We start from the raw sequence: 26,500 nt of genomic DNA on the forward strand, positions 1-26,500 counted from the left end.
AGTTTCGTCCCACACTATGAAGTCTTGTTCCAGCATGTCCTGTATCTCTGTACCCAAAATAGCATTCTTGAGCTCTCCATTTGGAAGATCATGTACTCTACTATCAGGGCCGGCCCTGAACTTTGAGGGGCCCAAGGCGAGTTTCTTAAAACGGGCCTATATTATTGAGAAAAAAAACAAGTCTTTTATCCAGTGTTCTAAAAAACGTTAGGCAGTAGTCGGGCGGTGGGAGAGAGCCTAACGCCTAGACCTTCTAGGCAGTGCCTAGATGGATTAGGCGCTAGGCGGTTTTTTTTCTTAATATATATAGTAATACACACATATACTACAAGAAATGAAAAAAATCATTTACCATAACTCAAAAAATAAACACATACAAAGATACTTATTACAAAAATGCATAATAGTTGAGAAATATTGACCTCATATAAAAACATACTCTTTGTTATAGTGGCATATAATTTACATTAGATTTAAGTCTTTTAAACTCATTCAAATCTTAAGCCTACACGGGCCTTTATTTTTCGACATTTAATCATTCCAAAAAAAAAAAAAACTTGACTGGACCGCCTAGACTCACCTAGCCAGTCTAATCGGTCCGTCTAGACCCTCCTAGTCGGTCCACCGATTTTTTAAACGACTAGGGCCTAGGCGAGTTGGTTGGGCACCGCCTAGCGCCTAGACCGAATTTTAGAACAATGCTTTTATACGATGGGACGTGGGCCAATGTTTGAGTGGACTGGACTGCACATAATTTGACTGGACTGAACAACCTTGAGTCCTTTACATGTGGTCTAGTGGGTATAAAATTATACTTGGGAGACCAAAATTTAACCAACAAGCTGGGGGCCCTAGGCGGTCGCCTAGTTGGCCTGCCCTCAGAGCCGGCCCTGTCTACTATTCCATTGCCTATCACTGATCAGTTCGGACACGTTTGCTTCATCAGGCAATTGTAGCAACCTCTTAGCTTCTGGATTCATTAACAATAGCTGCTTTGAACACCAAGGTTGGTGCCAAAGGCTTGTAGTCTCACCATTTACTATCACATACTTAATGAACTTGGCGACTTATTTCACATTTGAGAATTGATCTCCACACCCAAGAACAATCTGAAGGAATTTTCATTGTCCAGAACTCTTTGCCTCTCACCTGGTACTCCCACATCCACTTGACCCACAGAGTTTCATCTTTACTTGCAATCTTATAAATCAGACCACAATATGCTGCCACATTCCACACTTTAGGATCCACTATATTCAGTCCTCCTTCACTCTTACTGTATCTTATAGTACTATGGCTTGCTTTGTGTATCTTTTTCTCCATAGAAGGACCAGCCCACAGGAACCTATTAGTAATCTTGGACACCTTGTCCATGACCCCCATAGGCAAGATGAATGTCTTTGCCCAGTAGTTATGAAATGATGTTAGTACTGAGTGTATCAGTTGTAGCCTTCCTGCAAGAGTCAAGAAAATGTTCTTCCAGTTTGAAATTCTTGTTGTAATCATCTCTACTAATGGCAAACAATCTTGTACACCTAACCTAGATGCTGTTAAAGGTAACCCCAGATACTTGATTGGGGGAGTGACTAGCTTCACACCCAAGATTCCTGCCAAAGTAGTACTTGAAGAGGGGCTTATACTACCAGTGAGAAGGGTAGTTTTACTTATATTGAGCTTGAGTCCTGTGAGAGCAGAGAAGGACTCGAGGGGTCTCCTTCACTCCATATATAGAAGTAGCTTAGCTTTGCAAAAAGCATCACATCGTCTGCAAAACATAGATGAACTAGCTGTAGCCTCTTACATCTTGAGTGGTACTCAATGGCTTTCCTGTCCACTGCTTGTTTCAGTAGTCCACCTAACATCTCCATGATGAGTACAAAAAGATAGGGAGATAGAGGATCTCCCTGTCTAAGCCCTTTCCTACCTCTAAAGTAACCTTGAGGTATGCCATTAACCAATATAGAGAAACTTGGCGTAGTGTAGCACATCCTGATCCAGTCCACAAATACCCTTGGAAATCTAAATCTTAGCAGAATAGTTTCCATTGCATCCCAATCCACCGAGTCGTACGCTTTCTGAATGTCTATCTTAATAGTACACTTGGCGGCTCCATGTACCCTATTGTACCCTCTTAGAAGTTCATGTGCAAGCAACAAGTTATCCTGAATCGATCTTCCAGAAACAAAGGCTGACTGGTTCAAATCTGTAAGTTTAGGCATGATTGACTTCATCCTATTACTTAAAACTTTTGAGATACATTTATAGACCACATTGCAGCATGCAATTGGTCTAAACTCATCCACTCTAGCTGGTTTATTCTTTTTTGGAATCATGTACAAAAAAGTAGAATTAACTCCTCCATGAATCACTTTGTTGATGAATCTTGATTTAATCCGGCACTTGTGAATTCCTCCCCCACTATAGACCAAGTTTTCTTAAAAAGAATACATTAAACCCATCCGGTCCCGGTGATTTACTATCTTGCATTAAGAACAAGGCTTCTTGTATCTCTCTCGATGACTTGCTCTACCGGTTTCTCTGCCGCTTCACTATCTATGACATTTCTCACTTCCAGTTCCTCTAACTTTCACGTCGTTCTCCTTGTACTTCACTGGTGCCTCCAAGTAATGTCCGATAGTAATCAACTAGTGCTTGGCCTACCTCCTTTTGTCCTTGGTACCTGTTACCTGTAGAGGTCCCTCTAGAGCCCGGATAAAATTCCTATTTTTCTTTTCTTTGATGGCATTATGGAAATAGGCATTGCATTTATCTCCTTGCAAAGATATCGTCACATTCTAGTCTCTTATAGTCTTCATGTTCCATTTCCAAGTAGTAAACATAGCCTTGATCGTGCATCCCTCTCTTTGTTACCACGAAGGTTATTAAAAGGCACACCTTGTAACTGTTTTTGGATTACCTGTAAATCCACTCTTGCAGTGTCTACCCTCTTACGTAAAGTCGAGACAGATGATGTCTTGCCCAACTCCTCAGCTTAGCCTTTACAATCTTCAGCTTTTGTGTAAGGACATAGAGCCTATCCCCATATATCTCCGAGTCCCAACATAGTTGCACTGTTGCCATGAAATCTGGGTGTAATGCCCAGTAGTTGCTAAACCTAAAAGGATAGAAACCTTTTTCCTTTTCATACAAACTCAATACCATTGGAGTATGATCTGAGACACCTAGAGTATGAAACTCCACTACAGAATTTGGAAACTCTGTAAGCCATTGATAATTGACCAGCGTTCTATCTATTTTTGACCACTTCCTACTCACATCAGCATAATTAGTCCAAGTGAAAAAACTTCCAGTAGATTTGAGGTCATCAAGGTTAGCTTGAGAAATAAAACGTGCAAAAGGAGCTATTTCCCTAGGGTGTACAGGTTCACCACCAATCCTTTCATGTGAATACAAAACATTATTAAAATCCCCAATAAGAATCCATGGAGAGTTAATGGAGGTACTCATAAGCTGCAGGTCTTCCCATAGTTTCAATCTCTCCTTTTTGCTATTACTAGCATACACAATAGTAAATATAAAATTTACACTATTATGCAAAAGAGCAACCCTACAGTGTATATATTGTGCTCCTTCTTGTAGCTTATATACGGTAACCTTTGTGTCATCCCATAGAAGCCATATTCTACCACTCACATCACTTGAATAGTTCTGAATGCATTGCCATGAAGGCCAACACACTCTCCTTATTGCCTCACTATTACATTGTCTTACTTTTGTCTCCAGCAATCCTTGCAAACACACTTTACTTTTATCACTAAACTTCCTTATTTCCTTAGCTTTAGAAGCTTGATTCATCCCCCTCACATTCCAGACACTCAGACTTACCTCCATGTATTTGGGGATTTTTTCTTTCTACCTTTGGACCTGTTCTTGTCCTTACCTCTCTTCTCTGTAGTTGGTGATGTCACTTCATCTGTAGCCCTTCTCTGGGCTCTAGTCTTGGATTTTGTTGATCGTTGTTGTGCTGAGCTCTCAGAGCTAGTAACTCCAACTTCTACTCCACTTACAACCCTCGGTTGCAAAGTGTTTGTCCTTAACATCTCATCTATTTCATGATCAGAAAATAAGTCATCTTCCTTTTCTGATATGTCATCTTCTAGCTCATCATTACTATCACCTAGAGCTGCAAATTGATTCCTCTCCTCAAGGCATTTTCTGGTCATGCTCTCACTTACCCTTTCATTGTTGCCCCCATACTCTATCCTCCATTGCATTTGCGTTGCTACTATTCTGATTCCTAGGATTGCTTGGAGCAGCACTCTGCTGTCCTTGTTGTTGTTCAATTATTTCTTCTTGCCTAGGTGATAGGAAACGAGTGTGGACTCCTTGAGCTTGTATCCTAGTTACTCCTTGCACACGCCTCTGACTTCCTGTGGTTAAGGTTTGAACCATCAGACTATCACTTGTTGCTCTCATTGGAATAACATCAGGTTCCATAGCATGGTTCCTTGTCGGTAATGTTGTTTCACTCCTTGTGGCTCTCTCTGTAGCTTCTGCTACTACTGGTCCTGCTCCACTTCCTTCTGCCACTGCTTCTACTATTTCTGCTCCACTTCCTTCTACTGTTATATTTTGTTCAGCTGCAACATCATCTACATCTCGTGCATTAATGTCCTTGTTTGGGCATTTCAGTTCTTTGTGACCAAGCTTGTTGCAAATCCTGCATATAGCTGGGAGCCACATGTACTCAACAATAACTTCAGCAACTATTCCTCTACCCATTCTCAGTCTTATTGTATCTGGATATTTAGTACCCACCGGCACTTCCACACATATCTTTGCATAATCAAGTCTTAAGTTTTTTTGACTCGCCTCATCCCAGCAATGAGGTTTCCCTATTCTACTTCCAACAAAGCTCATGCCTGCTTTGGTCCATAGCTGTTTTGGAACATTCCACAGCTTTACCCAAATAGGAAGGGTAGTCATACTTTTTCTCTGTGTTTCTAAGTCTTCTGTCCATGGTCTAACCATAAAAACTCTACCCGCAATAAAAAGAGGCCCTTTTTCTAGAACCATTTGCCTATCCTCATCATCATTAAACTTGAAATAGAACAACTCACGATCCGTAGCAATATCATAATGTGCTTTGGTTTTCCAAGATCTCTCTAGGACATTTTTAACCACTGGAAAAGGTAGACGCTTTTCCACAAAGAAACCCACTAAGTGCTCTCTCCACTTTTCACAACCCTCTTCAAGGATGTCTTCTGGTACATCAATCACATCTAGATCCATGTCTGTTTCGATCCAGTCTAGTTGACCACTGGAAAAATTTGTGGTTGTGTTTGAGAACAACGAACTCCAAGTTTTATCTTGAGCTGAGGAGCCACCTTCTAATCCTAGTGGTTGAGAAGCCATGTTTAATCCTACTCTTGCTAGATTTGAAACTAAAAGTTTGAAAGTGGACCTCAACTTCGCTAGAAGAAGAGAAGCATGTCAAAGTTTAGAGTTTAAGCATGTAGGGGGAGTAGGTGCTCTTCACAAAGTTATAAAGGATTAAGCTTGACTCGCTATGGTAATCCAGTAGTTAGAATCACTCTTAACCCAAAAGAACAAGATGAAGAACAAGGAGAAACTTGCTAAAAGAGGTAAAGAAGGATGAAGGAAACAGATAAGGTTGTGTTCTCACCTTTTGAAACTTACCAGAAAAAGGAGGGAACCTGTAGTTTTGTTGACCCACTCCTTTCTTTAGTCGCACACAAAATCGCCTTGCCACGTCATTTCTAAAACTTTAGCTAATAGGCTCAAGCCTATCCTCTTTCCTTGCATTTCACCTTACCAGAGTGCTTTTGTCACTGGCAGACAGATCTTGGATAACATTATTCTTGCTCATGAAATCTTTCATACTATGAAAAAGAAAAAAGGCATTTCTTGCCTTATGGCGATCAAAGTTGACATGTCAAAAGCTTTTAATAGAGTCAACTGGAACATTTTGATTGATATTTTGAACTCTCTAGATATTGATCCATATTTGAGTTCTCTTGTATATAAGTGTATATCCTCACCTTAATTTTCTGTTCTTGTAAATGGTTCTCTTCAGGGTCACTTCAAATCTAAGAGAGGACTAAGACAAGGGGATCCCTTGTCTCCTATCCTTTTTATCTTATGTATGGAAGTTCTTTCTAGACTCATAAACAACATTCATGGAATAAAGATTGCTAAAACTAGTGAACCCATTGCACATCTGCTCTTTGCAGATGATGTTTTCATCTTTTGTGGAGTTGATATTGGAGAAGCAAAGTCGGTTCTTGCTATTCTTAATGAATTCTGTAATATAACTGGACAAGTAATAAATTTTGACAAATCTAGTGTACATTTTAGCAAGAATATACACATCTCTCTTGTGGTGGACATTCAAAAGATCTTGAACATGAAAAAAATTGAGATAGGGGAAAAATACTTGGGATCCAAACTCTTTTTAGGGCAACCTAAGTATGAAATTTTCAATGATCTTATCAATAAAGTGAATAGGATAATAGCTGGGTGGAAGAGCAAGTTACTCTCTCAAGCAGCTAGGATTGTCCTCATTAAGTCCATAACCACAGCCATTCATGTTTATAACATGAATACTTTCCTCTTATCTATGGCTATTTCTGAAAAGATGAATTTTATCCAGAGAGATTTCTAGTGGGGAAAACAACATGATAAAAATCACCCCTACTATCTCAAAACTTGGTCTTTCATATGTCAATCTAAGAGAGCTGGTGGTCTTGGTATAAGAGACTCTAAACTAAATAATTTAGCTCATCTCACTATAATTTTTTGGCAAATCTTGACTAACCCAAATTCTTTGTTGGCTTCGCAGCTCGAAAGTAAGTATTTCCCTTATAATAATGTGTTACATGTCAATAAAAGACAAGGCACTTCATGGTTATGGCAAGGTATGTTGCACATTATACCCCTCATTAAGGATAATTCTACATGGCATGTTGGTATAAGTGACTATAAATATTTGGAATGACTCTTGGTTACCTGGATTATCACATGGTAAAATCTCTGACACACACCAAGTAGATATAAATTTTACTTATGTGTCATAATTGATAAATCCTGTTCTTAGAACATGGAACTTAAATGTTGTTCATTCTATCTTTGATATAAACACTGCCATGCATGTAAATAATGCGTATCTTTCCCGTACAAATTTGGTGGATTCTGTTCACTAGAATCTCACAAAAAAAGGTATCTATAATGTAAAATCCATGTATCATAAACTTAGCATGCATATAGGTCATACTGGTAACCCAACTACCACCCTATCTTTCTGGAAAAATTCAAATTTACCAAGACAAGCTCTTCTAAGCTAGCATGGAAGTTTTATAATGACATTACACCAACTAGGGACCATTTAGCATGCATCATGTATATAAAGGATAAGTCATGTTTACTGTGTGGACATGCAAAAGAAAGTGTTCATCATCTTCTTCTTGTATGCCCTTTCACAAGAGTTTTATGGTTTCATACACCATGGTTATTTAAATTGGAAGCCTATCAGCACTACACCACCAAGAGTTGGATTGATTTTCGGTTTAAAACTCCAAAAGATTTGCCTATAGAGATTGAAATGTGGACTAAGTTCTGTTTATTGCTTTATTCCAATATATGGTTGGAGATGTGTAACATCCTGCATCATAAGAATAAACCATCTCTTACTAGAATCTGTAAGCTCATCTCCTTGTTATTTGGCAGTCAGAACAACCAACATCAGGAAATGACTTGTCAGAACTTAACTCTTCCTACTCAATGGAAACTGCCCCCACCTGAGTTCCTTAAATTAAATGTGGATGCCAGTTTTAATGATAAACAAAATTCTGCAAGCTATGGTTATATGTTGAGAGATCACCAAGGGAAAATTGTGGCTGCAGGTACAGCCACCAGCTGATCAATAAGTGCAGAGGAATCAGAATGTCGCGGCCTACTCAGAGCCCTCATATGGTGCTTAAACTATCACTCCGATAATCTACTAGTGGAAATGGATGCAAAGGCTGCAATAGATTACTTGGAAAACAAGCCCTGCAATATAGCATGGCCAGCACAACTAATGCTCTCGGATGCAGCTAGTCTTTTTGTACTTTTTAACTCTATTAAAATAACCTATGTTCAAAGAAGTAGTAATAATGTAGCTCAAAGAAGTGGTAATACTGTAGCACATAAGCTAGCAACTTATGCTTCATGTAACCCACAATCTGATAACTGGACAAATGACTCTCCAACTTGGCTTATAAAGGCGTTGGAGGGGGATTATCAGTATGTACTACCAACTGATATAGCTCCAATATAGATGCAACAAATCCTGGAGCAAGGAAATGCTAGTGTAACCTCTTGTTCATATTAATAATATTGCAAATGATTACCAAAAAAAAAATGTTGTTTGCAAAAGGTGTAGAGGTGACTATGTACAGGCTTTATGGTGGGACCAGTTGTAGGCCTGCTAGCGTTTTCAAGAAGCTAAAGAGTTAGGGCCGGTTCTACCCATAGCATAATAAATAAGCAGCCGCTTAGGGCCCGTAGTCAAGGGCCCCAATATATTTTAGCCTATAACCCACTATTGTTTTATTAGCTGAAGAAAAAAAAACATTATTGTTTTTCATTTATTTTAATCCGTTATATAAACGTTTTTACATTGAAAAATTGGAACTATAAAATCATGTTAAACCCTTTCGTTTTCCTCGTGCTTTTGCCTTCTCCAAAAAAAAATACACTCCTCTATGATTTATTAAGGTTTTTCATCACTCTATAACAAATAATCAAATATGAGGCATTGAAGCCAACACTTCAATCTTACCTCTATCATTCTTTTGTCTATTTTGGATTTTCCCTATAATTCTTTTATATATATAGGGGTGTGCATGGGTACCCAATTACCGAACCGGAACCAATTCCAAAACCGTTTATAGCGGTTCTGGGTCCTAAAATATTAGACCCATTTAAAGTGGGTCTTTAAGAACCGAACCGATAAAGAACCGAAACCGTTAGAAACAAATAGTAAAAAACCGATGGGTACCCAAACCGAAACCATAACCGATTAGTATGATTTTGATATATAGAATTTAGTATTATATTACACTAAATAAAGGCAAACCCAAACATTATTATTATATATAGTCTATATTTGTTAGGTGTAAAATTATAATAAATATATATAACATTTAGCATAATAGTAAATGTGTGTTATTAAATGCATTTTTTATAATATTACATTAAATATGTGTATTATAAATATTAATAATATTTTTTACGTGTTTACGTCTACACGTATAGTCGTATACTATGAATTAACTAATGCACTGTCTATATTAACTAATGCATGAATGTGTACGTGTTTGATATATTACATGTATATATATTGGATAATGAATACGTTCAATGCTAACTAACAATTGTGGTACATGTGGTATTTATTCTATATATGATACATTACGTATAGTATAATATACACATACGTATAATGTATGAGAATGTATTTAAAGTTTTTAGATAACTTTCAAATACTATTATTGAATTTATGACCATTACTTCTTATGAGAGGACAAAAATATCAATGACAAGTGTTATAGTCGCCGTAAACCAACTTTTATATCGGTTATATAACTAAAAATAATAATTTTAGCAATAAAAATGTATAACCCGAGAAAGAACCGAAACCCAAACCGGAATTGACTTAATTAATGGGTATGGGTTCGGGTTTTCAAAATATAAGAAAAAAACCGAAAGAACCGAACTCGATAGGAACCGCTAAAAATAGACCCAGAACTGAAACCGATAAGAACCGACCCATGAACCTATATATATATATATATATATATATATATATATATATATATATATATATATATTTTTTGTTTTATTTGGTGTAGAATTCTTCTATTTCTTTTGCATTTCTTTGTTAAATAAATATATTGAAGTTTTAAGTTTATGAGATAACTATTTAAGAAGGAAAAAAGAAAAGTGATTAATTTTTACAATAATTATTATCTTCCAAATTATTTATTAAATAAATTGAGGTTTGCATTCATATAAAATAACGTAAACAAATCTATAAAATGTAACAATTTTATTGGTATATATTAATACTAGAAGACCCCATATTCGAACTTTGTTTAGCCCCGATTGCCTTAAGCCGCCCTGTAAATAGTACAATGTTTGAAGAGTACAAAAGTTTCTCTTTAGTTCCACACTAACATACTAGTGAGATTTCTCTCTAGTGTTTTTGTTCATTTATTTGTTTTTGGATTGAGGCAAATATTTTTTTTGTTTTGTTTTTTTTTTTTTTCGATAATACCTTATATATATATATCATTAAGCTTAAACCGATACCGGCAAAACATTGTAGTTCAGGAGGCACTGTGGGAGGTGACACACTTGCTGCTGGTAGTATGCCCATTTTGCCAACAAGTGTGCCTCTCCATTGTCTTTTCTGCTTAACCACTTAAAATTACAAAAAGATAAAGGAGAGCTTAATCTAAGCACATAATCTCTCAAGCTCTCATGCTGCCAAGAGCAATCTTGCCTATTAAGAGCCTTGATGCTTGCTGTACAGTCTCCCTCTACCAAAAGCTCAGTCCATCCTGAAGTTAGTGCTAACGCTACAGCTACCTCAGCTGCCACCATCTCAGCTTCCTCTGCTGATCTGGCTTGGTACCTTCTAGTGCCAGCTCCCACTATCATCCCTTCACTGTTCCAAGCAATTGCTCCTGCTGCCGCCTTTCCAGTTGTTGCCTGAAAAGAGGCATCAAACCTAATATTAATACACTCATTAGGTATAACAAAGAACTTAGAATCAAAATCAAGGTTAGCATCAGGGAGATCATTAGCAGTAGAAGCTCTGTGCTCGAGGTGGCATGCAACTAAGCTCGCATAACATGGTTCTGCCTCCAAAACACTTCTTCTGATTATCCTCTCCCTGTTAGGTTGTCTATGCTCGAACTTGGCTTCATTTCTGGCTTTCCAGATGTTATAAAGAAGATAGCATGCTTGTACTCCAGCTTGGGATTCTTGCTGCCTTCTGTTATTGCTCCATCTTAGGAACTTATAAACCCAATCTCTGACCCCATTCCTTCCATGAGCCTCCATTCTCAGGCCCAGGCCTGATGTGAACCACAAGGCCCTCAACCAATCACATTCAAAGAACAGATGGGTGTCATTTTCCAAGAGAGTTTCACAGAGAGGGCAGGAGAAATCTCCCAGCATATGCCTAGATGCCAGCCTATCCCCCATTGGTAAAGCCTCCATATAGGCCTTCCAAAGGAACAACTGGATATTGGCTGGCAATCTAGTTTTCCAGAGAAGCTTAACTGCCTGAGTGTTAAAGCTGGAACTCTGCCCTACAGTTTTATCTTTGGTAAGATACTTGTAGGCAGATTTCACAGTGAACTTGCCAGACTTTTCTACTCCCCAGACCATCTTGTCCTTCCCCAAACCCAAAGGTCTGATCACCACTTCTTTAATTCTGTTAGCAAGGATAGGGGGGAATAAGGCTGTGATTTTAGCCTCATCCCACCCAGTCCTATCCTCTTTGAAGAGCTCCTTCACATGGAGGTCAGTTAGCCTGGAGTCCTCCACTCCTAGCTCTCTTAGAGTTTTTGGGATTCCATTACTAACAACCCAAGGGTCATCCAAAATAGAAATGGAGTGTCCATTGTGAATCCCCCATATCAGCCCCCCACTAATAAGATTGAAAGTTTTGTGTATGCCTTTCCAAAAGAAAGAGGCATACTCAGGGGGCTTCCAAACATCCCCAATCCAGTTTTTGACATAGATGCTGGCTAGGGTTTTAGTCCATATAGAGTTGATATCCGTAGCTACTTTCCAAGGAAGTTTTGCTAGCATAGCTAGGTTCATATCCCTCATCTTTCTGAATCCCAACCCTCCAACAGATTTGGGTGTACATAAGTTATCCCACCCTATGGTGTGGACACTTTTCGACTCCTCAGTCCCATGCCAGAAGAAGTCTCTACAAGCTTTATCTATCTTGTTACAGGTAGATACAGGGAGCATATAAGTAGCCATGGCATCTGGGGGTGTGGCACAGATCACGACTTGGATCATGGTAGCCCTTCCAGCCTGTGATAGCACCTTAGCTTTCCACCCCTTAATCTTATTGTGTATTTTGTTAACTAAATATTCAAAGTCCTCTGCCTTCTTATGGGAAAGCATAATGGGAATACCCAGATATTTATCCTTGGGGTCAAACATCCTCATTTTCTAGAACTTTTTCAGCTTGAGTTTATTTCTGAACTTGATATTTCTGCTGCAAAACATGCTGGACTTATCAAAATTTATGAGCTGTCCTGAGGCAGCACAATATTCTTGAAGAATCCTTTTGAGATGCCCCCTCCTCCAGGTTTCCTCTAGTGAACAAGATGAGGTCATCTGCATAGAGGAGATGAGAGATAGAGGCTCTTCTTATCTTGATCCCATGGATATGTTCTTCAGCCTCAGCTCTAGCAATCATCCTAGAGAGGGCTTCAGACATGATGATAAACAGATAGGGAGACAGGGGGTCTCCTTGTCTAAGGCCTCTCTCAGGAGTAATCTTGTCCAAAGGGCTGCCATTCAGCAGCACTTTGAAAGACACAGTGGATAGGCACTGTTGGATCATATTCCTCCAGGAAAGATTAAACCCTAGTCTCTCAAAAATATTGTCTACCAAGGACCATTCCACCCTATCATATGCTTTTGCCATATCCAATTTTAAAGCTATCCACCCATGCCTTTTATTTTTCATGTGTTTCATGTGATGAAATAGTTCACAGGCCAGTCCTGTATTATCCCCTATATTTCTTCCCTTAATGAAAGCCCCTTGGAAGGGGGAAACAATCTTATTCAAATGACACTTCAGCCTATTGGCTAAAATCTTGGAGATCACTTTGTAGCAAAAGTTGCACAAACTGATAGGCCTAAAGTTTGCCACAGTCTCAGGATTACCAGTCTTGGGAATAAGAGAGCAATGTAAGTTTCATTAAAGGTAGGGTTAAGGACCCCATTAATGAAGAAGTCCCTTACAAAGGCTACAATGCTCTTGCCCACAATATCCCAAGTGTTTTGGTAAAAACAACCTTGGAACCCATCAGGACCAGGAGCTTTAAGGCTCCCCGGCCATCTTCTTTACCACTCTCCAAATATCCTCAGAGGTGGGAACAGCAATGAGAATATCATTCTCCCTTTCAGAGATACAAGGATGAAAGAGGTTGAGGATATTCTCATTAACTTGAGGGTGATCAAAGCTGAATAGAGTTTTAAAGTAGGAGTTGATAGTGGTTCCCACTTCAGCTCTTCCCTCACTCCAGCCACCCCCTTCCCTTTGGAGCCTCTCCACATTATTCTTCCTTCTTCTATAAATGGTTGAGAGGTGGAAGAATCTAGTATTCCTCCCACCATCTTTCAACCAATGATTGGTGGATTTTTGTTTCCAGAAACTCTCCTCCTTAGCCAACCAATCAAACAACTCAGATTTTAAGACCTTAGCTCTTTCATAATTGGCTAAAGAGAATGGTTTCTTCAAGACATGATCCAACTCCTTATTTACTCTATTAATATTTGTGAAAATATTTCCAAACACCTTTTTATTCCATATAGTAAGGTGTTGTTGAGTGATTTTATGTTTAAGGATGACCTCAACATCAGACAACCCATGGGTAATAGAGTTCCAAGCAGTAGCAATCACAGGCAAACAGGACGGATCAGATAACCACATGTTATAGAACCTAAAAGGTTTTTCATGCTTCATATTAACATCAGCAGTAGGAATTAAGTTAATCATAAGACATAGATGATCGGATGTGGCATTAACTACATTAGTGACTTTCATATTGGGAACCGAGAATCCAATCCTCCGAGGCCAAGGCTCTCACAAGCCTCTCAATAATATGGTCATGAGGTCTTCTATTATTATTACTCCATGTAAACTTAGGACCTTTGAATCCTAAGTCAAACGGACCAAGGTCGTTAATGAGATCATTGAACTTCGGCCATGCTTCTACTAATAAGATTATTACCTCCTATCTTTTCATCTAGGGAAGTAATAGCATTGAAATCCCCAAAGAGACACCAAGGTCCAGGGATCAAGTTGGCAACTTCCCTAAGCTCATTCCAAACTCTATGCCTATTACTGGCCACCGGTTCGCCATACACAAAGGAGAAGAACCAGGTATTATTACAATGATAGTTGCTAAGTTTACCTGTCACTTGGTTATTTGAAGCTCCCAAGATTTCCAGATCCACCCCATCTTTCCATAGCACAGCTAGCCCCCCACTGCGACCCAAAGCTGGAACACTAAAGCAGCCACTATACTTAACCATCCTACTGATCTTTTTTATCCTATCACATCCCACCTTTGTTTCAGACAAACAGACTATATCAGGGTCAAACTTACCTATTAAGTCCTTTAGATTTTGAATTGCCGTGGAGGAACTAATTCCCCGGCAATTCCGGCTTGTATCATGGTTGATGAGGCAGCTGTTGTGGGACAGCTACCGCGAACCCTGGAGGAGACATCAGACCCCCACTGCTTTCAGACTTATCCCCACCCAGTTTAGCTTTCTCATACTCACTGGGAATCTTATCAGGACTCTTGGAGACAAAAGAACTCTCCCCTGTACTATGGTGCTTCCCTTTGAAAGTGCATCTTCGCTTAACTAACGAGTCATCCACTGCTATAGGTTGAGGTTGCTTGAACAAGGAGATACTATCTTCTGACTCATATCCTCCTTCTTCAAAACTCCCTTGCACAAGATCCACTGGAGCAAAATCTAAAGCTACTTCCTCTTGCGTTGCCACATTCTGAACTTCCAAGTTTGGGACCCTCTCTTCAGAGTATAAATCATCTCCCCATTCTGTGAAGGCATCCGATGGAATTTGATCTTCTGGAATACTATGATCTGAGAGATCAGAGGGCATATTGGGGTTGAGAGACCGGCTTGAGGTGGATGGATCCAATGACGCCCCAGTATCGCTAGAGATATCAATCACTGGAGCCTCTTCAGGGATTAACAAATGCCATAGGCCTTGTTCCCTAAGCGCATCAGCCTCCCTCTTAGCCTTCTTAGATTGCTTTACCACCGTCTTCAAACAATACCTTTCCCATTCTTCATCATCCATGGTAGTTTGTTTATCGTTAGATCTAGCAGCAAGAGATCTCTTTTTACCTATCCTTACCTCTTGACCAGCACCATCAGGCTTTCTAACTACCCCCTTTCTCTTACCTCGAGATACCACCGTTTTAAAACCCCTTCCACGTGTAGGTAAGCCTGTGAACTTGAAACAAGTGCTCTCTCTTCCAGCTGATGAGGTGGAGTGGTGAGATACATCAGGCTTGATGTTCTCAAGATTCTGAATGATGGTTTCGGACAAAAGAGAGAGAGAGGTCGGCGTAGACTGATCATCCACAGGAGATGTTCCTATTCCCAAAGACTCATCTTTTAAAGCTAGCTCTCTTAGGCCTCCAGCTGTGGTTTCTCGAAGAACCATCCTATACTCTTGTTTCTGATTACAAGCCTCTGTTTCTAGTTCCTTTCCTTGGTCCATATCCATCATAATCGAACTTGGGCTCCAGATCACCAAGGCCTCACAAGACTCAGCTGGTCGCAGATCTGAGTCCAGCGTACCAGCTTTGGCCCCTGAATCATGGGCCTTTTCCAACTCAGTCATATCCAGGTCCAAACCACTATTAGATGCATTGCCCACTTCGGCCACCCCAACGTCACCGATTACGTGATCATCCGTGACGATGTATCCGTTTTGTGCTCTGTCAGACCCTCTGTAATTACCTCTGTACCCTTTGACCTGACCGCCACACTCGCCACCACCTGAGCATCCTTCAGTGGTGGTGACCATATCCCATCTCCCTTCCATAGCTTCTTTCCAGGTGAGTTCCTGTTCCTAGCTGGAATCTGATCCATCCTAGGTTTTTGAGGAGGACCCGAAAAGGTAATCGAGGCTGGGATTGGCACAACATCACCATTGTAGAATACATTTGCTCTTAGACCAAAAGAGAAGTTGTTTTTTATATCTCTGGGGGAGCCTCCCAGCTTCCTCATCTCCAAGCTATGTTTTTCTCTGATACTACAGTAATGTATATCATGCCCAATACATCCACAAAAATAGCAAAAGATTTCTAGATTTTCATATTTGAAGGAGACAACAATTACTTCTCCCAATTCCGTGCTTAACTCTATGCCTTTGAGCAACCTCTCTTTGATGTCCATGCGCACTCTCACCCTTGCAACAGGGTGTTTGAAGGCTGATGAACAGTGAAGATCCATCCCCTTGACTTTGCCTAGAGTTGAACCCACTGTGTGCACATTTTTCTTATTTATGCGGTCTCTTGGGAGGCCAAAGATCTGCACCCAGAAGTCCACTCTATCAAACCTCCTATCTTCTCCCAGGATACTCAAATCATCTCCTGGATAAATCCTTGGATCACCCAAGGTCCATTTTGCTTGACATGCTGATATTCTTCTACCTTAGCAAAGACCATTTTATAGAGTCCTTTTGAAATAACTTCTATCTTAGTCTCTCCCTTGATTTGCCAGCATCTATGCACTTTGTCTGCAAAGTCCTGTAGTGATATATGTTTTCCTCCATATAGCTTCCCCACCAAGGTTGTGTGTCCTGTGTGGTTTTCTCTGGGGTTTTTGCATCCAATCTTCACCACACGTTTTTCCTTAGAGCAAAATAAATTTTTCATGTCAGCTTGGAGTTTCTCTATTCTGACCCTTGAGAGATCTCCTTGCTCATCTTCCCCTTCTACGGTTCTATCAGTCGATGCCATCTAACTAACTCAGAGAAAAAGATGTAGCCTGATTATCCTACCTAACTTACACTGAAAGCCGGGGAAGAGGGGAGGGGGGAGAGATGAAAGGTAAAGGATGTACTAGAACTGCTTAGGTTTTCAAAATCAAGGTTTACAGAGTAATTGGGACATCAAGCAAGAAACTTATCCTTATCCTTTTTGATAACTAGCTACTTGAAACCAAAAGAAAAACCAGATCAGGTTAACCAGGAAAGGCAACAAAAACTAAACAGCAGAAACTATAAGTGGTAGAGATTTGAAATTTGAAAGTGAAAAAGAGGGGGGAAAGAAGTTGGCTTGAGCCGCAGTAGAGCTCTCTCTCTTTTTTGTCACTTTTTTCGTCACTTTTTCTATTCAATTTTTTTTTTTTTTTTGTTGGTGAATATATGTTACTACATTGGTGTACAGCGGATTCTAGGGGTTTAGTCTTTTAAACTATTCAATTTTTTTTTTTTGTTGGTGAATATATGTTACTACATTGGTGTACTTTTAATGGTGGTCTTAATAACTGTCAGTTACAAGTTACAACACATGAACATAGTGGACGTACCTAAAGTTTTGCCGGTCACATGTACTGTAACCTAGTAGCTTTCTAGTTTGATGTTTTGATTAGTGATTATAAGTGTTTTATCAAACACCATTGTTTGAACAAAATAAATTGTAAATCCATTTAGCCTCATAATTAACTATCAAATCAAATGACCCCTAAAAGATTCAATTTTTCAGAAAATAGATTTTTAGCATGCAATCAAACACGCCTTTAATGATAAAGGATTGTTGTGTTATATTGGTTTGTATTTGTTTTGATTTTTTTGGTGAAAAATGTGTGAACAGGTGTTCACTGTGTATTCAGTTTTTCAGAAAATGTCTGATGGTAACGATGATGAAGGAGACAAACGTGAATCAGAAGAGTCTGTCTCATCAGTGACTAATTAATATGCTAAATTTTGATTAATTCCCTTCCCTTTTTTTACCTTTAGTGTTTCCAGTATTAAGTTTAATTATGTAATTGCAAGGATTAAGTTTCTTAATGAATTTACAGATTACCTCCGGGAATACAGGGGGGTTTTTTTATTTATTCGCAAGCCTGTTTTAAATGAGATCAGTAACTCTTTGATACTGGCACAGTTCGAGTCCCAAACTTCTGGTATCATCACCCAAAGATTTTACCGTGCTAGTCGGCACCTGAATGCATGGTATTCATTTGCGAAGAAATTTGAAGACTTGAATCTATCTTCAGAGTTATTAACAGGGCTTTATGTCGAAATGAAATATGTTCGTCCTAGTAGGATCCAAGCAAAAACCTTGCCAATGATTTTAAATAAACCTTACAAGGATCTGATATCTCAAGCTCCCAATGGTTGTGGTAAAACCACTTGTTTTGTTCTTGGTATGTTGAGTCGTGTTGATTTAGATCTGATTGCACCCAAGTGCTTTGCATTTGTCCTACCATAGAATTGGCAATCTAGAATATGGAAGTTTTGAGGAAGATGGGTAAGCATCCATCCTTGCTATACCTAAGAATCCGAAACGTCTAGGCAATCCCCAAGATATTGGAACTCCTGGAACAATCAGTAGATTGATAGTTTTAAGAAATTGACCACGAGAATGATAAAGATACTTGTTTTTTATGAGGCCGATCACATGTTGGCTGAGGTACTTGCTTCTCCTGTTTGTTTTGCGAGTATATGTTCTCTTGTTGGCTGTAGCCATGTTCTTGTTTTGAATGATTATATTGGATTATGTGATTCCTAGAGTATTCTGTTTTAGATTGATGATGGACACAATTTGAAGTTTTGAAGCTAATGAGCTTGTGTCATTGTGTGTTCATTCTTGTTTTTTGTCGGTACAAGCTTTTAGTTCGACTTGTTTTATCCTTGCTAGAGGTTTCACAAGTTCTAGATTTAGCGAGACTTAGATAGCATGAAAAACTTTGGAGTTTCTTCTTTAATAGTCAAAGAGTTCTACAAGGTGTAACAGTAACTTTAGAGCTAGAATAGATATCTGAATATCCTGAGTGCTAGGGTTTTGCTGTTTCTTGTGATTTATACAATCAAAATATTAAATACGTATACATTCATCTGGTCAGACTTGCGCTTATGTTTGTACCTCTTCTACTCTATATGCTTATATAATAGTTCAACAGTTTTCTTCTGTATGGTTCATCCTTTGGTACTCATACAAAGTACCATCATTTGTAGGATGGTTTCAAGGACGAATCTTTGAAAGACATTAAGGATATTGAAAGAAGCAAATCTGTTTGTCAGGTTAGTCATTGATGATGCAGAATTATTGAATCCACGGTTTCCTCAGAATTTTAGGATGAATCTTCATCTTGTATTTGTTATAACCTATGAGTTTGATTATACATTTATGAAGTTACACCTTATTTCAGACTAACAAAAGAAAATACACTGTATTTCTGACTTGATGGTGAACTTCAAATTCTTACCAAACAAGCTTTGTGATCAACACCTCTTTATCTTCATTTTATCAGGTGCTCTTCTTTTCTGCTACTTTTGATGACACTGTTAAGACTTTCATGTTGAGGGTTGTCAAAGATGGGAATCAAGTGTTTGTAAGGAAAGAAAATCTATCGCTGGATGTGGTGAAGCAGTACAAAGTGAGCTGCCCAGATGAATATGCCAAGATAGATGTTACGAGGAGAAAGATTCTTAATTTGGCTGACAAGATGGGGCAAGCTATTATATTTGTCCATGCAAAGAGTAGTGCGAATGCACTACATAAAGGATTGGGTCTTCTGGGTTTTGAATGTACTACCATTCATGGTGCTGTTGGGAATGATAAAAGGGACGAAATAGTTGAGGAGTTTAAAGACGGATTAACCAAAGAAGAACAAGAACCAACCAACCAAGTCCTGATATAGAACAGGGCATCAATGCATCATCCACCTTCTCTATTTCTAAAAAACGGGATGAACATGTAAGAAAATGTGTCATCTTATAATTAGATTTCCCCATTGATGTCATCTTCTTAGTCATGAGGTGTATGGAAAATCTTTTATACAGTAAAGCTCAATTGACTGGATTTTATGATGCAGGGGCTGTTTTCAACTTCTTGTGTACAGATAGGGACCAAGGTTTAATGGCTAAGATCCATAGCTATTATGGACATCAAATTGTCGAGGTATTCTTAGTGATGTTCCCCACCTTGGCGGTTTATTATACAAGTAAAACACAGTGTGATGATCTAATGAGGCGATTACATCAATACTTCAGACTTTCAGCAATAAGCTCTATATTCTACGAGAAAAGAACCCAAAACCGTGTAATGGCTGTCATCATTAGCTTCTGAATGAAATAAGTTTGCCATAGTTGTGATCTAAGTCGTTTGATTCCCTGTACAAATGCCCTGCAGGTTCCTAATCTGGAGAATGATGAAGTTTTTGAAAGAGCCCTTAGAGAAGCTGGTTTGCGCTTTTAAAATCTTCTGTTAGGCGTCAATGAATTTTGAAAACTTGAAACCAAGAGGTCAAGAGCTTCATATACCTGACAATTCAACTTCTAAATGAGAGTGTTTTATCTCTTGCGTTTCATAGGATGATTTAATATCAAGTCTCATTTTAAGGAGGAACCATGCTATGAAAGACCAACATGATTTACATGATTTTGTATTTTATGTACATTCCAGCCGTGTTCATTAGTGAAATTTGAAGTTCCTCTTATTTGTAACGTGACAATCATACCAAATCTGAAACTATTGATTTTCCATATGGCTCCAGTGTGCGGCTCACTCTTGCTCCATGATTAGTAACCATTAAAGCTCTAGCTCGCACTCATGCTATGATTACAGTGGTATACTGGAGTTGTGACTTAGGGTTTGATTTCTAAACAAATGATTCAGATCCATGTGAAAAAAGCTTCTACCTCCACCGTTTACATGCAGCGTTCGTGGTAGTTTGGTCTTGATCTTCGTTCTCCTTTCCCCCTGATATATAGCTCGTTCTCACTTACCGTAGCATTAACAAGATAAAAAATATGACATTATGACATGGCAATGGGCTGTAGCAGTTTATTTGGCCATTGATTCTGTCAAAATTATTTTACAGCAATAGTGATTATTGCTGTTCTACAGAAACGAATCAAGGGAAAAGGGAGGTACAAGTGTAGAACACAAAAAAACTAAGAAATCATCATAGCTCCAAAAGGCAAACAACTGTTTTCAGTGTTTTAGTGAAGAACACTGGCATGAAATTCTCCACAGATAACACTTGCAACAAACATATGCTAAAACGACAATAATAAAGAGAAGCGTGTCAGGAACGACAAGTATATCTCACTGTACATAGAGAATGTCACGTGTAAAAGAGCAAAGGAAAGAAACTTCTATAGTTTCAGTGTAGAAACTTCTATAGTTTCAGTGTTAGATCAAGAGTGGATGATTTTACCTCTGGAGGTGGAGGTGGAGGTGGAGGTGGAGGCGCTGTGACAAAATTCAAATTTGTACTCCTCATCAAGCCAAAACCTGGATGACCATCACTTTCTCCAGCTATCGGCCGGAAACTCCCAGGCCAGAACAGTTCTGCTTCATTGTCTTCCAAGAACGAGGGATGCTCAAGGTGGCCGTAGTCAAATCTGGCGCCCCCTCTGATCTCGAGAGGGGTTTCTAATGGTGCAAAAGTGTTGTGTAGGGATGAGTGAGCTCTAATCCCAAGGGAACGGCAAGCGGATCCATGAAGTGGAAGAGATGCCAGGCTGGCATACCTATCGGAGAAGAAGCCCATCCGCATGGCTCGCTTCGCAAGTGTCCGCTCCCTTTTATGTGCATTTTGATGGCCTCCCAGAGCTTGCGAGCTGAAGAACTTGCGGTGACAGTAATTGCAAGAGAATATTCTTGGGACAGATGGTGCTGAAGTACGCACAGCTTCACTGCTACTCTCACTTGTGCTCGACAATGGAAGTCCTAATGATTCTTTACTACATCCAAACTGTCCTTCACCGACCTTGCAGCTTAAAGACAGGTCGAGGGAGATTGATCCAGAACCAGAATTTAACAGGTTTGTAAGACAGGAGGATGTGGTAGTGGTGTCTTTTGGTAGATCCGAGGACGTTTCTTGGATTGATATATTAGAAGCAACTTGACTGCTAATATCTGATTCACCTTCTGAGAGGGAGTCTGTATGGAAGTCAGAGTTAGGTGCTTTCATGGCTTAGTATCTTGGTAAGATATAAAGGTCCTCGTTGTCTTGATTTCTCTTGACCAGAAAGCCAAAGTTCACAACAGAATAGGAGCAGCTATCTCTTTTGCACCTGCACTTGTAAGTGAGGAATGCTATCATCTTAAAAGTTAAAACCATAATACTTCCACCGTTTAAGAAGAAAAAGGGGAAAAGGAATCAAGTGAAAAAACACCGAAATGGAGCAATACTACTCCACTATAAAAATTGAATATTTGCTAAAAAGAAATTCATCCATACCCGATACAAAATTGGGTTCATCCCTACCTAACTGTAGTCACAACCTAATAATTTAGATATTTAGAATTGCTAAGATACTGCTTAGTCTTCGGGCTAGTGACAAGGGTGCTGCTATGATAGGTGGACCAAGGACCAAAAGCAAGTCTTCATGGACAAGGTGGAGGCAGTTGGGTCTACTAAAAAATGGCACATTGGCGAGAGCCTTCCGGCTAGTGTCCCTCCGGGGTTGATGAGCCTTCGGGTTAGGGTCCTTCGATGTAACCAGTGTGGGTCTGACTTAACCTCTAAATATTTCAAAAAAAAAGATACTGCTTAGACTGAGAACTGATACACGAACGATGATCAACTATTGCAGTAACTTTCCAGATTCCAAAAGTCTGTTTTACAAACTCACAAAGATAATAATTTTATGTTGTGCGTCGTCATCAGGACTGAAAAATAACATAACGCTAATGCAAGAAGAAATACAGAACCTGACCACCCAAAGATAATCTCCTTGAAATATCATACTTGTTTAATTGCCACAGCCCCCTGAAAGGCTGAAACCCCAAAAAATAATAATCTAACTATTTTGGTTTGACAAAAACCATGACTATGTGATATGTGGTTAACCAGATATGGTAACCTTTCGGAAGAACAAGCACCTACAGAAGAATAACTAAGAACAACTGCATTAATGTTCTAATTAAAAGGTGGAAAGATGTATCAGACAACACTGAAAATACAAACAAGATGTACATCACACTTATTCAGCCTTAGAAAAGCATGGTTCCTTCGAAAGAATCACTACAGAAACGTGCTCGTTTGAGCAATGGTATATCTGCTTTAGCGCTCAACTAAACACGGAATCTTAGCTCACCCCTATAACTGAGAATTGGTGATTAAAATTCCAATGACCAAACATCCTTACCTGCCCACCTATTCGAGAAAATGGAAGAGTGAAAATCTGATAACTTAACTAAGGACCCACCCCACCCCCCTTTTGAGATAAAATCCTGGAGAGTGGCTCTTATTTTCCAGTCAACTGCCAAATACAATCAACTTCGAGTGGAATGCTTATCATAGCAGCGGAGGAACACCAGAGCAGTTAAGAACTGGCATTTAGCCTTCCTTGTAACTTACACAGAAGTGGACATTACTGAGAGTTTGGAGGTTGGGATTCTAGCTATGATAAAATACTACTTCTATTCATGAGAGTTCAACATATGTGAGGATCCTATGTTAAACCAAGTACTTTGTGCCAATATCAGCCAACGTAATTAATATGGTTTGGGCTTAACCTTAGATGCACAGCTATGCAACAGCATAGAAGGAACATCAGTCAGTCTGAACTGCAGTCCATCCAAGTAACACACCTTGTTTCTTCCCATGTTTTCATTGTTATTTCAGTCCACTCTTTAATTACCTCTTTATTCTAAAATAGAAATCAGCTATAGATGATAATCCTTCACAGAAAGCACAAGGACCAAATCCAAACTACCCACAGTTTAAGAAGGATATAAAACATACAACATCCAAAATACCCAAAGTTCCAGAAACTATAGAAAAAGCATAACAAACCAAAGATACCCAAAATTATAGAGATCATTGGAAACACAATAAATCTGATATATATTGTATAGAAAAACACATACAAGTCCAAAAACCCTTCTTATTTTTTGTCAAAGAAGTCATACAAAAGACATAACACAATCCAAGATATCCAAAATCCATGAAAGAAACTATAGAAAACACATAACAAACCAAAATTAGCCAATTTTAGAAGTCCCATTGAAAACTCATAGCAAGTCCAAGATGCTCAAAGTCATGAATACATAGGAACTCATAAGAAAATTCCAAGATGCCCAATCTTTGAGATACCATTTGAAACAACTACAAGTTCAACAATTTCAAACTAAGAACAGTATAGCAAACTGCATATTAAAGACAACAATCTACACACACTCAAAATCATATTAGAAGAAGTTAGAAATATATTTATAGTAGTGGGGTATTACCATAAAATCATAAACACTAGTTTGGTATTGTAGCTGCAGACATCTTCCTTCAATGGAGGCAATTTAGCTTTCACTGAAATTCTGGTTAGAATTTAGAAGTCTTAGAACAGCAAATAAAACAAAGCTTTGTGACTGAGTTCTGATGATTTTGTTGCACAGAACAAGGACAAGGGAAACAGAAGATAAAAAAGGAAAAAAGTAGAGAGAAGAGAGTGTGGGCAGTAGTGATGTATAATTATGGGAAAGCAAAGGTTGAGAGTGGGGGTGGTGGGGACGTCAGAGAAGTCAGAGAAAAAAGAGAAGATGTTGGTGATGGATAAATTAAATAAAGTTGATAAAACACTGACCACTGTTTGTTAACAAATTTTTTGCCTCTTAAAACCAAAAAAAGGAACAGAACAAAGAACACAAAAAGTAAATTGTTTAGTACAAAAAAGTCTTCAAAGTAGCCACCACAACCAAAATACTTCCTTTCACTGCTCCTCTCAAACTTTAATATTCCCGGTCTCTTTCTTCACTTTAAAGCATACAGTGATAACAGATGAGTCCACAGTGCATGGGGTCTGTTTATCATTTCAGGTACACCATCATCTTTTTGCATGTCCCAATAACCATAACTTCTCCTTTTTTTTCATGCATGGCATGCTATGAGTTTAATGCTATACCGACTGCCCGTCTCATCCTGATATCAACTTCGAGAAAAAAAATATTCTAATACTGCCCGTCTCATGGAGTATTTCATATGGTGAGCAAAACATATTCTCCTAAACACCCTGAGAATGACCACATAAGCCGCCTCACATATTATGACATTCAGGCACCATATATAAATTCACATATGAGTAATTTCACTATTTCGATGTAGTAACGGTACGTATGGGGTACATCTCATAACTCATAAGCGACACTTCATTGGATGGATCACCGCCCTTATCTCTTTTTGGTTGGTGAATAGGTAACTCAGGTACACATGCTTATTTACCAAAAAATGGTACACATGCTTGACTTATTTTCCTGTTTAGTTATAAATCACACCTATTTGCATGTGTTGTCTACTTAATCATTTGAAGGGGGGAAATAATGTATATAATAACACAAGGCATCTCCAGAATTCCATGATTGTTGGGGTTAGATTCTTTGCTTTCAGTTTTAAGTAGATATTAGTCGTTCTTGAATTGGACTTTCCAGTACTTGGTTACTTACTCTATGTGAGTGTGAGACTTGTCAGAGCATTGCATTTCTTGTTTTATAACTTAACGTTGAAAACTTGAAATTCACCTTGGGCCAGAAATTAAAGCGGAGAAAACTAAAATGGAAAGGACAAGCAAACTGTCCAGTTTACTAGAAAGAGTACAGTACGTGAAGAATAAAGAAAGAGTCCCCACCGGGCACCGGCCACTACTTATTTAAGTCTAGCCTTATTCCACTACTTCACACAGTTAAGTAGTGTCTTCTCTGTATCAATCACATGCACTGCTGCGCGCACATGTTAAATGTTGCATGAAGAAAGAACAAACTTACCCTGGTGGCCTGGTAGCTAGTCTCAGTATTTACTGACAGTTTCACAAACCCCTACCTCCCCCCACTTCCATACCAAGCTCCCCTTTCCACCCATCATGTTCCCAACTCCCAAGTACTTTGTCAAGTAAGTACTTTTATTCAACCAAAAGAATCAGGATTGGTATCGATACGTAATAAGAATCAGGATTGGTATCGATACGTAATAATAAGAAGCACATACATACTCTTAGCAACACATTTACCTGGATCTGTGCTAAATAGTGTTAAATAGCAAAGAAGCTTAAGTGCCTCGCTCTGAAATCAAGAACAAAAGATTGAACATATATAGTGTAAATGTCTAAATTTACACCAATGATTAGGATTGATTCTTAGCTCTTACACCAATGGTTAGGATTGATTCTTAGCTCTTAAGTTAGGATCATAAAGAAGAGAGAATGGTTTTGTTGTGTGTTAATGGCTGCTCTTCATGAGTGAGAAAATGCATACGTATCCAGCACTATGTTAGTGAGACTGGAATCAAGTCGCATGTAGTTCCAAGGGGTGGCTTTTATAGTCATTAAGAGTGAGCATCGGGTGCGACATGTGTACTGATGAGTATAGATGTGCGGTCGAGATGGATGACACGTGTCTATGAGAGACACGTGGATAGCAATTGTAGGTCTATCTGATTTGGAATAGGATGTAATGATGGTGAATGGCTATAATTGTGTATGTATTATGGCGGGAAAAGGGCT

General features: G+C 38.9%; 3 protein-coding genes across 6 annotated transcripts; 1 reads left to right on the top strand and 2 right to left on the bottom strand.

The window, feature by feature from the left end:
- Positions 1 to 13,102: 13,102 nt before the first annotated feature.
- LOC147521043 (uncharacterized) lies at positions 13,103 to 13,828 on the bottom strand. The gene has a single exon (XM_086557959.1). The coding sequence runs from the start codon at positions 13,826 to 13,828 to the stop codon at positions 13,103 to 13,105; it is 726 nt and encodes a 241-aa protein (XP_086414085.1).
- A 3,805-nt stretch (positions 13,829 to 17,633) lies between these two features.
- Positions 17,634 to 22,082, top strand: LOC147521044 (DEAD-box ATP-dependent RNA helicase 38-like). Its single transcript, XM_086557969.1, has 5 exons — positions 17,634 to 17,735; positions 19,013 to 19,078; positions 19,309 to 19,754; positions 19,873 to 19,958; positions 20,190 to 22,082. Exons 1-3 carry the CDS (start codon positions 17,634 to 17,636, stop codon positions 19,696 to 19,698), a joined length of 558 nt encoding a protein of 185 aa, XP_086414095.1. The 3' UTR covers positions 19,699 to 19,754; positions 19,873 to 19,958; positions 20,190 to 22,082.
- On the bottom strand, positions 20,393 to 25,008 carry LOC147521045 (uncharacterized). 4 transcript variants are annotated; one of them, XM_086577398.1, is made up of 3 exons: positions 24,246 to 25,008; positions 21,220 to 22,081; positions 20,393 to 20,759 (listed from the first exon to the last, which is right to left on the bottom strand). In XM_086577398.1, the coding sequence occupies exons 2-3, from the start codon at positions 21,976 to 21,978 to the stop codon at positions 20,619 to 20,621; spliced, it is 900 nt and encodes a 299-aa protein (XP_086433524.1). In that variant the 5' UTR covers positions 21,979 to 22,081; positions 24,246 to 25,008; the 3' UTR covers positions 20,393 to 20,618. The 4 variants fall into 4 exon arrangements, with proteins under 4 accessions (XP_086433524.1, XP_086434562.1, XP_086434064.1 ...); XM_086578436.1 differs by lacking the exon at positions 24,246 to 25,008 and adding an exon at positions 23,529 to 24,216; XM_086577938.1 differs by lacking the exon at positions 24,246 to 25,008 and adding an exon at positions 23,159 to 23,514.
- Between the last annotated feature and the right edge of the window lie 1,492 nt (positions 25,009 to 26,500).

Source organism: Coptis chinensis, chromosome 1, assembly GCF_015680905.1.
Source record: "Coptis chinensis isolate HL-2020 chromosome 1, ASM1568090v1, whole genome shotgun sequence".
Taxonomy (NCBI): domain Eukaryota; kingdom Viridiplantae; phylum Streptophyta; class Magnoliopsida; order Ranunculales; family Ranunculaceae; genus Coptis; species Coptis chinensis.

Coding starts and splice junctions, on each gene's coding strand:
- LOC147521043 (XM_086557959.1), bottom strand. CDS start 13,828: ATGAAAGTCACTAATGTAGTTAATGCCACATCCGATCATCTATGTCTT.
- LOC147521044 (XM_086557969.1), top strand. CDS start 17,634: ATGTGTGAACAGGTGTTCACTGTGTATTCAGTTTTTCAGAAAATGTCT. Junction 17,736..19,012: donor CAGAAGAGTCTGTCTCATCA/GTGACTAATTAA, acceptor CATCATTTGTAG/GATGGTTTCAAGGACGAATC. Junction 19,079..19,308: donor GAAGCAAATCTGTTTGTCAG/GTTAGTCATTGA, acceptor TCATTTTATCAG/GTGCTCTTCTTTTCTGCTAC.
- LOC147521045 (XM_086577398.1), bottom strand. CDS start 21,978: ATGAAAGCACCTAACTCTGACTTCCATACAGACTCCCTCTCAGAAGGT. Junction 20,760..21,219: donor CTCCACCTCCACCTCCAGAG/GTAAAATCATCC, acceptor GCTATATATCAG/GGGGAAAGGAGAACGAAGAT.